General features: G+C 33.1%; 1 protein-coding gene across 1 annotated transcript in view; it reads left to right on the forward strand.

Annotated features, from left to right (window-relative positions):
* The window catches only part of LOC123245941 (complement factor H-like), a 141296-nt gene extending 129143 nt beyond the window's left edge, over positions 1-12153 (forward strand). Inside the window, exons 13-14 of the mRNA XM_044674910.1 lie at positions 6034-6216; positions 11957-12153. Of these exons, the coding sequence (XP_044530845.1) occupies positions 6034-6216; positions 11957-12153 (380 nt within the window). The remainder of the gene's footprint in view (positions 1-6033; positions 6217-11956) is intronic.
* The last annotated feature ends 2763 nt before the right edge of the window (positions 12154-14916 follow it).

Genomic DNA, 14916 nt, shown 5'->3' on the forward strand with positions numbered 1-14916 from the left:
TTACCTTTTCATGTTTCTCTTGAGTTTTGTATTTGGACATTAAATTTTCCATTTAGGTCTGGTCTTTTCTTTACAAATACTTGGAAATCTTCTATTTTGTTAAATGCCAATACTTTCTCCTGGAAGTACATAGTCAGTTTTGATGGGTAGGTGAACTTTGATTGTAGACCCAATTCTCTTACCTTTCTGAATATCATATTCCAAGCCTTGAGGTCCTTTAGTGTGGAGACTGCCAGATCCTATATAATCCTGAATGGTGCTCCTTGATATCTGAATTGTCTCTTTCTGGCTTCTTACAATATTTTCTCCTTAGCTTTGAAGCTCTTGAATTTGGAAATTACATTCCTGGGGGTTGTCTTTTAAGGATTTAATGTAGAGGGTGCTCTATGGACTCTTACAATGTCTATTTTGCCCTCTTGTTCAATAATATCAGGGCAGTGTTCTTGGATAATTTCTTGTAGTATAATGTCAAGGTTTCTTTTTATTTCCAGATTTTCAGGTAGGCTTATGATTCTCTAATTGTCTCTCCTAGACCTGTTTTCCAATTCAGTCTCTATGAGATATTTCATGTTTCTTTCTAATTTGTCATTCTTTTAACTTTGCTTTATTAATTCTTGCTGTCTTGTGAGATCATTAGTTCCCTTTTGCCCAGTTTTCATTTTTAAAGACTGGTTTTCAGCTATTATCTTTTAATTTTCCTTGTTGGATGCTATGATTCTGGCATTGTAGGTGGAGTGGGGGAAGAGTGATCAGCTCATGCTTTGGTAGGAGTAATTTTATCCTCTTATTGTGTGGAAATGTCCAAACCCTGCCTACCTTCAAGACCGTGCCTTGAAGAGCCTCTTTACCTGTCTGATTTGGGATTTTGTCCTTTTGAGGTGCTTTATATTGGTAGGTGGTTAGGAGAGGATGACCCTTGCTTCTATTCTGTGGCCATCTTAGCCCAGAAGTCTCCTGATTATATTCTTAGATCTTGGTTGAGATTTTATGGAGGTATCTAGGCTATTCTCGTTCCCAAATTTCAACAATTTCTAATCCTTAGAAGTATGATATAGGAAGTCTTTAGACTATATGAGGTTCAAACACTCTAAAGTGTGGCCAGAAGAAGATTAAAATGTTATTGGGCATAATTTTAAAAACTAAACAAAAAAAAAATAAAGAAGCATAATGTTGAAATGTGGTTTTCTCAATCAATATGTGGCCTGCAGGAATCCTTATGAACAGTTTAGCTTGCTCATTTCTATTTGATCCCAACATCACTGCTTTATAAGGAAAAAAATTAACCGACAAAGGCATATTGTTGAACAAGAAAGGTTATTTAAAGATAATTTTGATTACACAAAATTTTAAAAAATATTGCATGAGAAAATAATCAATGAAACTAGAACGAGAATAGAAATTTTTTGAGTGTAAAAATTGCACCAATATATCTTCTAAAGATTCTATATGAAAAATATGTGGAAAATTCACAGGAATTCATAACATTTTGGAAGCTTATATTACTATAGATTCTTAATATGTTACAAAAACTAAAAATAAATGTTTAAATAGCATATTAATTTTTTCCCAATATTCTGAAAGAGCAGAAATTCCCAATTTTAAGATGATTTAGTACAGATAATAAAGCTACTGTGGGCTTTCCTTTAGGGAAAATCTATCTTCCCAAAAAAGTAAGGCTATTCCCTCTGCTAATTTGATAATCATATAGGGAGTAGGCTGTTTACTTTGATTTAAATACTGATAAGCTAAGGAACATTCACCCCAAGGTATACAATTCAAGGAAGATTTTACTATACAGTTTTGGATTTTTTATGTAGCAGGAGAATTTATCCACCATTTATTTCACAATCACTATGAAAGCAAAATATAAATGCCTTTAATCAGAAAGGGCATTTTTTACTTATTGGCAGAAGAAACTATTCATCAAAAAATTTCCCTAAACAAGCAGTTTGTACATTAATAAAAGATGTTTATAAAAAAAATTTTAGCTAAATCAAAAGTATTTTGGAGCATTTTTCTTCCACATGATAAAGAGCCATTCCCCAATGGATAAGAATTCAAATGAAATAAACAATTCTTTATAAACAATTGTTAAGTAAGATAACCAAATAAAAGCACACTCAAAGAAACCCTAATTAAATAAAATTTGAGAATTCAGTTTATACTCAACAAATTAGCAAAGAAAATTAAAAAGTAAGAATCAATTTTGGAGAAACCACAACTTTGTTGGTGGTATTATGAACTCATACAAATATTTTGGAAAATAATTTTAAATTACACAAGGAAAATCACTGTGTGAGTTCCTCGAATTCTATTGCTCCTCAGGGCTATTGTCTAGTGGGTGATACTCCTGGGATGATGATGATGGGTAACAGCAGTATTGTATGATGCTTAATTATGAATGACAACTGTTCTAAGCAATACAATGATCCAAGATTATTTTGAAGGACTTTTAATGAAAAATATTTTCCACCTCCATAAGAAGAACTGGTGGAGACTGAATGCAAATTGAGGCATTCTTTTTTATGTTCTTAGTTTTGAGGGGAATTTTTAGTTTGTGTTTTCTTGTGCAATATGGCTAACATGGAAATATGTTTTGCCTAACTTCCCATGAATAATCACTACTAAATTGCTTGCTTTCTCATGAGGAAAAAAATGAGGAAAAGGTAGGGAGAGAATTTTAAAAAGAAATGTAAAATTTATTCACAAAAAATTGAGAAATATTTTAATTGAATAAATAAAATTATATGGGGTGGGAAAAATAGCAAGAAAACAGTACAAAGGGGAAATATACAAAAATTAGGCAACTATCATTTTGGAGGATGCCTTTTCCTATGTGTGGTGCTTGTCCATGCACTGGGACATACCATAAACCACCGAAGATGTTGACTGCAGAGAAGATGAGAGAGTTTGGAAATTTAGAAATAGCTTTTGATTTCTCCCACATTCACTAGGGCAATACCAGGCAATGGTCAAAGTGGTAGCAAAAAAAAAAAAACCAACATAAATATATCTTCGGGTCCTCTTCCACCTACTTTAGATAGATAATGTAATAGAAGTGATATTACTATAGAGTAAATAGTTGATGGAGTTGCTCAGTGGGCTTCCTTGTTATTAGATGCAGATCAAAGCTGTATTTGTTACAATATTAGTTCTATGCCTCTACCATTATCTGAACTGCTGTTACCTAAACCAATATTACTTCCTTCATCAAGTTTAAAGGGCAGCAAAAGCAGGCAGTGTTCTTATTTTAAAAAAAAAAACAAACATGTGAATTATTATTTAAGACATAACAGTATATACCTATTTTCTTTTATTATTGCTCCTGAGGGGAGGGAGTAGTGGTGTTACAACCTAAGTAAGAGGGAACAAAGTCCCTATTTGGAACTACACCAGATTTTTATTCTTTATCTCAATTATCTCACTCCATTATGAAATTCCTAAATTTTTACTTGAGACAATCATTTCTCACAGTGGATAGAGAGCAGGTCTTGGAGTCAGAAAGACCCGAGTTCAAATCCTACCTCACACAGTTGTTACATTGTGTTATAAACACCTTGTCTCACTATGTTTCAGCTTCCTCTACTGTAAAATGGTGATAATAATAGCACCTAACTTACGGGATTGCTGTGAGGCTCAAATAAGATAGCATGTAAAATGGTTTGTCTGGGGCAGCTGGGTAGCTCAGTGGATTGAGAGCCAAGCCCAGAGATGAGAGGTCCTAGGTTCAAAGCCAGCCTCAGACATTTCCCAGCTGTGTGACCCTGGGCAAGTCACTTGACTCCCATTGCCCACCCTTACCACTCTTCCACCTAGGAGCCAATACACAGAAGTTAAGCATTTAAAAAAAAAACAAAAATAAAATAAAATAAAATGGTTTGTCAACCTTAGAAAATTATAAAATTTCTAGCTATAATATGAACCCCAGCCAGTAAGAAGCCATGATATCTGGCTTTAAGTGTACCTACATCATTAATCAATATTAAATGTTCTATTTTAAAACATCATAATTCCTATTTCTTCTCACCTACTCAAGTTATTGTGATGATTTTTTTATGAAGTAATGATTACCTGGGCAATTTAAAGTACTAACTAAGGAGGCCTATTCTCCTGCCTTGAAACTAGGCATTCTTCATACCTTCTCTAACTTCTTTCGATAAATAGACCTTTAGCAAGCAATAAAAGTCTTATTTGATTTAGATCTTATAATTTTAGCTGGTTTCTTGAGAAAAATTATCTTGAATCTAGCACTATATTTTTTAATATTAAAAATGTGAGGGAAGAAACAAATTGGGGGAGGGAAAATTTTATAACAGATTTCTCTGATAAAGTCTAATTTCTCAAATTCATAAAGAACAAAATCAAATATATAAGAATCCAAGTCATTCCCCAATTGATAATGGTCAAAGTACATAAAAAGGAAGTTTTCAGATGAAGAAATCAAAACTATCAATAAGTATATGAAAAAATGTTCTAAATCCCTCTTGATTAGAGAAATGCAAATTAAAGCAATTCTAAGGTACGATATCATACCTATCAGATTATTAAATATGAAGTAAAGGAAAATAATAAATGTTGGAGAGTTTGTGGCAAAATTGGGACACTAATGCATTGCTGGTGGACTTGAGAATTGATCCAAGCATTCTGGAAGGCAATTTGGAATTATTCCCAAAGAGATTTAAAAGAATGCATACCTCTTGACCCAGCAATACCACTACTAGGCCTATATCCAAAAGAGATTTTTTTAATGGGAAAGGACCTGGTTGTATAAAAATATTTATAGCTGTTCTTTTTGTGGTGGCAAAGAATTGGAAACTAAAGGGAAAGTAAACCCTCAATTGTGGATGGTTGAAAAAAAATGTGGCATATGATAGTAATGGAACACTATTGTGCTACAATGAAAGATGAACAGGATGATTTCAGGAAGAATTGGAAAGACCTACATGAACTGATGCAGAGTGAAATAAACAAAACCAGTAGAACACTGTACACAGTAATTGAAATATTGTGGGACAATCAAATGTGATAGACTTTCCTACTAATAACAATACAATGATCAAAGATAATTCTGAAGGACTTATGAAAAAAGAATGCTATACACCTCCAGAGAAAGATCTATTAGAGTAGAAATGCAGATGAAAGCATATGATTTATCAATTGTTTATTTGGTTATATGTTTTGAGGTTTGGGTTTTATAAAATTATTCACTTACAAAAATGAATATGGAAGTATGTTTTGAGTGATAACACATAAATAACCTAGTGGAATTACTTGTCAACTCCAAGAATGGGGAAGGAAGAGGGGAGGAAGACAACATGAAGCATGTTACTCTGGAAAAACATATATGTAAACTTGTTATTGGAATAAAATAAAGATAATTTTTAATATTAAAAACGTTTTAAAAACAGAACTTCTGAACACAATTACACTGTGAATTCCTCATTCTCCACAAAATGAATGTCATATATTCTCTACAACTTGATCAAGCTCAGAATTCTGTTTTTACAGACTTCTTAATACCTGCTTAAAAAGTATGATAACATCAAAAATTAGGAAAACTAGGATTCTTACCACCACTAGTTCCCTCAGTCTTTCTCATCTTCTTCAATCCTCACTACTAAGCATAATTCTTATCCCCTTGACATTTTCCTCCAGCAGCTGAACTTATTTATTCTTTACCCAACATCGTATATAGCAAAGCGCTTGGCATGTAGTAGATATTTATATAACACTTATTGACTGATTGATTGACTCCATAAACCCTTAACAAAAGAAGAGAGTGAAAGATCATAGTTCAATCAAGATGGTGGAACATATGGAAGTAGAGGGTGGATAGTCTGTATAAGGGTAGAAAGTTGAACCTGTACACAAATCACTTTTATGTAAGTTATAATTTGAAAAGATATGCAGCACAGCTCAGGAGCATGAGAGTCTAAGGATAAGTGATGCTCATCAAATCCATAGTTCATGTTTTAATTCAATCTATGTGATTTAAGTCTTTCAACAAATAAAATTGTTTTCTTCCATCCTCAGAGGAACTGAAAACATGCGGACCACCTCCACCTATTGGTAATGGAGATATCACAACCTTCCCATTACATAAATATGCTCCAGAGACAAGAGTGGAATACAGATGTCAAAATCTTTATGTGCTCCAGGGTTCCAAATTTGTAATATGCAAAAATGGAATATGGACAAATGCACCAACATGCCTAGGTATGTACTCATTCATTAGGAAAATGCCATTAATGAAGGAAATAATCAGTTGACAATTATAATTAAAATCCTATCAGATTGTATTATAGGTGATTAAAATTGCAATAAAGAAAACTTACTTCACTAATAATTGTCAGAAGAGTGCTTAATAGATGTTTATGCTTCATATAATCAATGATTCCAAGATTGTAAGTCCCAACATTCCTCAATTTAAGAACTGCTTTTATTATTATGTGATTAAATGTATTTCTCATTCTCTTTATTCTGATTTGATCATGCCCTGGTTGCTGGGAGCAGTAACTAAAAAGAAAAAAATAATACATTTCTTTCCCTTAATATTCAAGGAAAAAATCTTCCTCATTTTCCATATTAGGAAATAATGAGAGCAATTTAATTCTTCCTTACACCATTTTTTCTGTGTGGTTTAATTTTTACATAGAAGAATTTGTACAACACTTGGGACAATTTTAACGCACTTTGCTATGTTCTTTTGGATATTGAAAAGTTGACTGATTCATAAGCCCTAAAATGAAGAACTTTATAATTTTTCTATTTTGAAAATGTTCCCCATTCAATTATGCTTTAAAAATGCTGAATACATATAAATAATTCCAAATAACCTTTTGATGAAAATATTTCCTAAAGTAAAACAAATCTATACTCACCCAACCTCCAGAAAATTAGTAAGACGTGACTTGTGTTAACAAAAGACATTGTTGCATACAATGGGAAGATATTTCTGGATTAAGATCAGCTTCATTATAGGAAGTGCCCACAAATGTATTAGATTATTGGAAACAGTCTGGATATTTCTTTATGAATAAGGGGAAAGAAAGGTTAGTAGTCATGACCACCAGCAAAAAGTTTGAATTCTTAACCTGCACCTTCTCAGAATCAGATAGCATTGCCATACTTATGGAATTAAATTTGATCTTGGTTTCTTCTAACATTATATAAAGCAAATGCTGGCCTTTTCTATAGGGGGCCATGCCTCTATATGATTTTTTGGGGTCCTGAGCGGCGTGGTGGCATAGAATGGGTAAGGCAGGAGAAAGAAAATGAGAACAACTAGACTAGTGGTTAGCCCATGCTGTCCCAAAGTCTGTGGGCTTGGGAGTTTATTATATACTGATTTCAAACAAAGAACACAGCTATGAAGGGGTAACAGATCATACATAACCCATTAAAGTCTAAAGAGTAAAGGTATAAGTACCAAGACAATGGCCAAATTTCAACCATCAATTAATAGGGATAATTCTGGGAGAGGAAATATTTTTATGGAGATGCTCACTTATTGAGTTCTGTCTTCCAGGATTATAGGCACCTGGACAAATAAAGTCAAGACTAAAAGCGCCATACTTATCTAAGTATGCAGTCTTATCTTAAGTAATGTTTGTTAGGGTTCAAGCTTCTTAATTATCAAGGAGAGGAATCATTAACTCAGTAGATGCTGGTCTGCCACTTCAAAGTTTTCCAATAGGAGTTCTAAGAAAGGTGGGGATCAAAACTGAGTCAAAAGAGGAGCCTCAGATTTTTATCTTAGATGGCCCATTCTGTCTGCATTCTGACATGCAGTGCAGAAAAATCATACACACAGTTTTACTTGCCGATGATTTTGTAATGGGATCCAGATAAAATATCTATTACAGACTCTGTTTCTCTAAATGACTCCTAATAGCCTCTTGGAGGGATCAAGTTGATTTTGGATTAACCTACCTGCTGGTACCAGAGCTTTTCGGGGCTCAGGTGACCAGAACCAAACACAAAGACTGCCTCAGTCTGGATTGGTCACGTAGGGAATCCAGATAACAGGCCCTAAATTTGATCCTATTTCTCCAAAGGCTTTAATATATCGAACAGCTTCCCACACTTTTCTGTCTTGAATGTGGAGCAGTTTAACTTGATAGAATAAGCATCTTTTAAGAACTTTCTGAGTGTGAGAGGATCCCAGAAATGTGGTGGAATGAAAAGTAATTTAAAGCACAATTTTCCCCATTACAAACCCTGAACTAGACAAGAAAATTTCCCTCTTGAACAGAACAGGAGAAATAACAGAAAGAGGAGAATAAAAAGAATGCACTACAGGATAATTATTACAGACAGCAGAAGTAATAGAAAAAATAGCTGAGGAAATACTCACATGTAAAGGCTTATCAAAGTTACCATAAAGAATAGACTGGTAGATAGTACCCCCAAAAGTTCATGTCTAATGAACATCAAGTAAATTATACACATATGCACTTAGTTTTACAATAGCATCCAAATTCCTAACAGAAAATACTAGGGGAATTGTAAAATCATATTAAAGTTAACATCATAATAGTAGGAAATATCAATATTCCTCTAAGACCTGGAAAAATCCATACAACATATTTTATATCATAAGGAAATATGCCACTTACTAGATTGTTATGAAAAATTATATTTGCCATACCTATGACAATTTCTAAATAAATTGCATTTTACTCAATATCCTTCATTACCTTAGCAAAACACTGATAATATACTGGAGCAAAAATAATAAGCAAATCCTTTATAGAGCATATTGTGATAAAATAGTATTTTACAAAAGAAATATTAGCACAACACAGACCAAAATAAAGATTAAGTAATGAGAGCTTAATTATTAGTGGGCCAAAGAAAAAATTAGGGAAGGACTACATAGTAAAAGTTGTAAGATCTATTTAAAAATACTGTTACAGAAAAATTCATATCACTGAAAACATGTCTAAACAGAAAAGAAAGGATCAATTAAATGAACTTTTAATTTAAGAATTTCTACTTGCTAGAATGATGAAGTGGAACCAAAGAGGTAGTAACAATTCTATAACTAGGTTCACAAGACATATCTTATTATCAGTCAAGACTGAAGATGGAATTACCATATTGATCAACCTCAACTAATACCTACCAATATGATTTGATAGCAGTAGCACCATAATAATGTAATTCTACTAATTCTTCTATGGTTCTATTGTTTACTTTTCTAATAATAGTATACTACTAATTTTAGTGAGGTGCAATTACTATTAAATATATTCAAGAATCTCCTAGGGTTGATGATTAAGCAATCTTTCTAAAATTCAAAGGTTTTATAGTAATTAAAATAAAACTCCTTGATTGACCATAAGAACTGTTCCTTTGATGTTATTTAGAATTAATTACTTTTCAGATATATAATTCAGAGAGAACTTTGCAAAATAAAACTTCCTTTTCATCTAAAATATTATGACAGTTAAAGAAAGAGAGATATTATTAGGGGAATCACAGTCCTGTAATGTTATTTTTATTCACATTGAGTTCCTATTTTTATCTTGTTCCATTTTATGTTTTTTTAGGTTGAGGGAACTAATAATAAGCCTGACATTAATTTCATTTCTTCATAAGATGAAGTCATTTCAAAATGTTGTTTACAAACGATGAATTAAGGGAAAATATACTACATTTGGCATCTATATTAATGTAAGATCAAGTCCTGGCACCAAAACTTCCTACTTTTGTGTCTATCTTCCTGATGATCACACAACTTTGCTGAGCCCTCATTTTCTCATTTCTATCTTAGAAAAAGGTTACTGTTTATGAAACGGTATTTTGTGAAGATCAAATAAAACATGTGACTATTAATAATGAGACAACATTTTCCACAAAAATCAAGGAGGACCAAAACACCTAGCTGCTATTTTTTTTCCAGAAATGAACTTGAGGCCTTGTATGGATAGCAGATCACTCAAACCAGATCTAATTCCTAAAATCATTCCTTATGATGACTCCATTTTTCTTATTTCCTCCACAGTTTGCCACTCTCATTATAGGGAAACTGTGTTCTGCCTTTGCTCTTTTAGGGCAATACAGTTTCCCTCCCTTCCCTTCTACTATTCTTGACTTAATTTTTTCATTCATTCCCCGAAGGTGACATATCACATAGTTATGGGTTACTTTTTCTTTCTTTCACTCTATACACTATTTCTTGGTTGCTCCTATAGTTTCGATGACTTCTTTGTCAGAATAAATGCCCATCGATATCTCCATAACATGCTTATAGGATACATGAGAAGAGATTTCGCAAGAGTGACTTCTTGACATCATAGAAAAAAATTCAAAGCTAGCAAAATATTTATTTGCAGTAGGAAATCAAGTGCCTCTTCTATGATGGCCTTTTCTGGAAGTGATCCTGGTAGAAATCAAGTGATCCCAGGAGGTTTGAAATCCTTTAACTAGGAGTCTCATCAACAACATTTACCTAATCTGATCATATTTGTGTTAAGGAAGGAATACCAAAAGCCAATGAGACATTTCTCTTTTTTCCCTCATGTATGAAAAATAGATCAAAAGTATGTGATCCCTCTTAAAATAAAACCCATTGTCATCCTTTATTGATCCATGATTTAGGCTGCCACAAATATAGACTGCCATAATAGTGTCTTAACTTAGAAAAAGGAATTTTCAGGGGTAAGGGCAAAAAAAAAGTGCTGGAAATGATAACTCATCATAGAAATATCATCCATCCCAATAGTCAAAAATGATGTAAAAGGGGATGCATTAGTGACTCATGAGATTGGGAGTCAGCCTAGAGATGAGAGATCCTGTGTTCAAATCTGTCTTCAGACACTTTCAAGTGGTGAGATACAGGACAAGTCACTCAATCCCATTGCCTAGCCCTTCCACTCTTCTGCCTTGGGATGAATACACACTATTGATTCTAAGATGGAAGGTAAGGGTTTTTTATTAATGAATGCAAAAGCAAATTCTGAAAATTATAACTTAGCAAATTTCCATTTCTGGAAAAATTCTAGAATATTTTATGTGATCATTTGTTAGCCCTTAGAAGAGAAAGTAGTGATCACTATGAGAACACATTCAAAGATAACAACATAGACAAAATTACCATTACTTTTTTTTTTTTTTTTAAACCCTTACCTTCCGTCTTAGAGTCAATACTGTGTATTGGTTCCAAGGCAGAAGAGTGGTAAGGGTAGGCAATGGGGGTCAAGTGACTTGCCCAGGGTCACACAGCTGGGAAGTGGCTGAGGCCAGATTTGAACCTAGGACCTCCCGTCTCTAGGCCTGGCTCTCAATCCACTGAGCTACCCAGCTGCCCCCAAAATTACCATTACTTTTGGATCATAGTACCTCATATAAAAAAGCATTCTTGTGTTTCACCATGGGGTCTGATTATGTTTCTCATGATGTTCTCATGGGAAGATAGGGAAATTTGGTATATATTGCAATTCTGTCATTTTACAAATGAGGTTTATTAGCTACCTATTTAATATTTTATTATGAATGTCTCATAAAATGCCAATTTCACTATATATAAAACGGAAGTTCTTATTTTCCTCTTTAATGCAACCCTCTTCCAGAATTCTCTGTATCTTTCAAGGCTACCAATGAGCAGCATAACTAAATAGCGCACAATCCTGATCCCTTACCCTCTCCTAGGACAAGTCTTTTCCTCAGACTCTAGTTTGGGAATGGACTGACAGGCAGAGATATTGTACCTCCTGGATTGCTATGGGATACAAGGATATCTTCCTTTAGCTGCTGGGACAAGAATTTACTTCTCTATCAAGGGTCATCATGTTTTAGAGCCTTATTACCCAGCATGGTTGGTAGAAAAACAAGAAAAAATTGGCTTACATTTTTACAATGGAAATGTATTTTGTGTTTCCAATTACTTGGAAAAATGTAAAGTCATGCACACTTATTATTAATTATAATAAGTATTCTTTTAATCTTTCAGAGCCATGCACAGTATCTGAAGAAATAATGAAGAGAAATAATATACGACTTCGATGGAAACACACTGAAAAAATTTATTTAAGAACAGGACAAGTTGCTGAATTTGATTGTATTTGGGGATATCATAGGGCTGAGAGATCACCTCCATTCAGAGCAGCATGTGTGGAAGGAAAAATCAATTATCCCATATGTAATTAAGATAATCTTTCTATGGTGGTGACTTTTATGCTAATCCTGAGCTTTTATGACATGAGTTTTGCTCCTATTCGGTGACATTCTTTCTAATCCAGTGTAATTCTGTAAGATTCAAAGGTATGCATTACTGTAATATTTTTATGTGATCATCAGGATGTAATGATGAGAAACCTACCCAATTCATTTTTTCCTTCAGTAACACTTTTTCCAGTCTCATGTAAAAAACATTTTAGGCATTCATTTTCTAGAATGCTGAGTAATGAATGCTGTCCCTCCCTTCCTTTGCTCCTACCTGAAATGTTCATAAGCAATTTGATATTGGTTATACATGTGCTATCAAACAAAATATATTTCCATGTTCATATGTTGTGGAAAAGGACAATGAAAAACTATAAAAAAAAACATAGTGGAAAATGGTAAGCCTTGATATATATTCACACTCCATCTGATCTTCTTCTAGAGGTGGATAGCATTTTTCACCATGAGTCCTTTGGGATTGTTTTGCCTCATTGAATTGCTGATTAAAAGCTAATTTATTCACAGTTGTTCATCATACAGTATTGCTGCCACTGGACACAGTGTTCTCCTGATTCTGCTCACTTTACTCTGCATCAATTCATGGAAGACTTTCCAGGGTTTTCTGAAACCCTCCAGCTCTACATTTCTTATGGCACAATAGTATTCCATTACATTAAATAGCACAATTTGTTCAGTCATTCTCCAACTGATTGAAACCTCCCCTATAGTTGAGGGTTTGTCACCAAGCTAAATATATCTGTCTCTAACAAATAATTCTGTCATATTTCCCCTAAACCTCTGTATGTTTTTAAAACAAAATCAAAGTGTTTGAACAGCAATATTCTTCTATATAAATCATTTGTTTGTTCAAGCTGAATACTTCTATTCATTTACTAACTTTTACTTTTGCTTGCTTTATTTACTGTGGAATTCAGCTATAGAAATAATGAAGAATAAACGTGTCAGCCATCTCTTACAACTATTTGGAAATGACAACCTTGGCAAATGCTCAGCCTAATGTTATACAATTTGATTACTTTCTATTTTATAATAAATAGTTTGATTTATGGATATTCACACAGTTTGTCCATCATTCATTCAATTTGCTTTTTACTTTAATTTTTCACATTTTAAATTGTGAAAGCTAAAGCATGCAGTAATTAATAAAAGTCAAGATGTATCAATAAGACCTTCACCACAAGAAAATGTTGAGTTAATTAAATTCCTGGAGTCATCATTTCTCCTTATGGCTCAGGGATTAAATGCCATAGTGTCTATCCTGTAATAACTGGAAGGATTAATAGCCTTCTAGAGAAGAGAATTATGTCTATGTGTCTGAAACCATTTTATTTGCATTTAAAATTCAAGTGTTCATTGTATCTAAAAAAGCCAATATTTTCTGTTATTGATATTTTGGTGATTGTTCTTGTTCTTCAGAATATCATAGAGAGTAGGAAAGGCTCACAACAAAAGGAAATGAGCTATTTTTTTAAAAGAAAGGTATGGAGTGAACAGGTAAAAGTGAAGAAAATCTCATTCCTGCAAAAATAAAAATAAAAATGTGTCATGAGAGAGAAATAATGGAATATCTAGAATGAGAAGCAATAACCACAAAAGAAAATAGCTCAAAAAAAGATCATTAAGCTTAATGTAATTTATTTTTATAAAAGAGTTACTACACTGGCAAATCACAGGAATGCTGAAAGTACAACTTACCTAGAGTTTTCCACTGGACAATATCTCTCTTGCTATACTGGGGACAAGTTGGAGAGTTTTAGCTACATGATAGTTCAGTTAGCTGTGTTTGCAACTGACTGAATGCCCAGACAAGAGGCTAATTATTAATGGATTGATTTTAGCTTGAAGAGAAAGTTCTTGTTAAATACTTCAGTTACTTTCCCTAAACCTCTGCTTAGGACCATTTTTATTAATGACTTATTTTAGGACACTGACGTCACATTTATTTTTTAAGGTATTTTATTTCCCCATTGTATTTAGTAAGAATTTTCAACATAGTCTTTCTGAAATTATAAGATGGAAACTGTCTCTTTCCCCCATTACTTTCCTGCTCCAGGATATGGTAAACAATATTATCTGGGTTATACATGTGTTATCATTCAAAACATTCTGGAATCTTATAAATGCTGGACTTAATTGACCATCAGTTACTAAATGCATTCAGATTAAATTTAATAGTAAAGGATTTAAAATTATATACTTAGGTTAAAAAATCAACTTTAAAATGACAATGCTGAAGAAATATGACTAAGTTCTATTTCACATATTTATCTCATATTTCAAATAAAGGCTATTCAGTTTTTTTAATAGATTGAAAGTTCAATATTTTTCTATTCAACAACAATTTAGCAAAGTACCATCCTATGCAGTGAGGATACAAACATTAGGATGAACATCTTATCTGTTAAAGAATATTTCAGGAGAAAGAATGAGATGAATACTGTAAGCACACAAATTATAATAAAAGATAATTGAGAGAGGAGACTTGGGAAGTTTTTTATAAGAGATTGTTCCTTACCTGAGCTTAGAAAGAAACCAAAGATTGTGAGACATAGAGGATGAGGAAATGCAATGTAACTTGGCAGCTACAAAAACTTTTTGGAACTTTTTCCTTTCTACTAGATTTTTGATTCCTTGGTTTAGGTAATTCTAAGAAAGTAACTCCCCCTTCTAATATAAATCATCACCCCACATAAAAGTCTGACTACAGCCTCTATTAATCTTCCCTCC

This window comes from Gracilinanus agilis, chromosome 4, assembly GCF_016433145.1.
Source record: "Gracilinanus agilis isolate LMUSP501 chromosome 4, AgileGrace, whole genome shotgun sequence".
In the NCBI taxonomy this organism is placed as follows: domain Eukaryota; kingdom Metazoa; phylum Chordata; class Mammalia; order Didelphimorphia; family Didelphidae; genus Gracilinanus; species Gracilinanus agilis.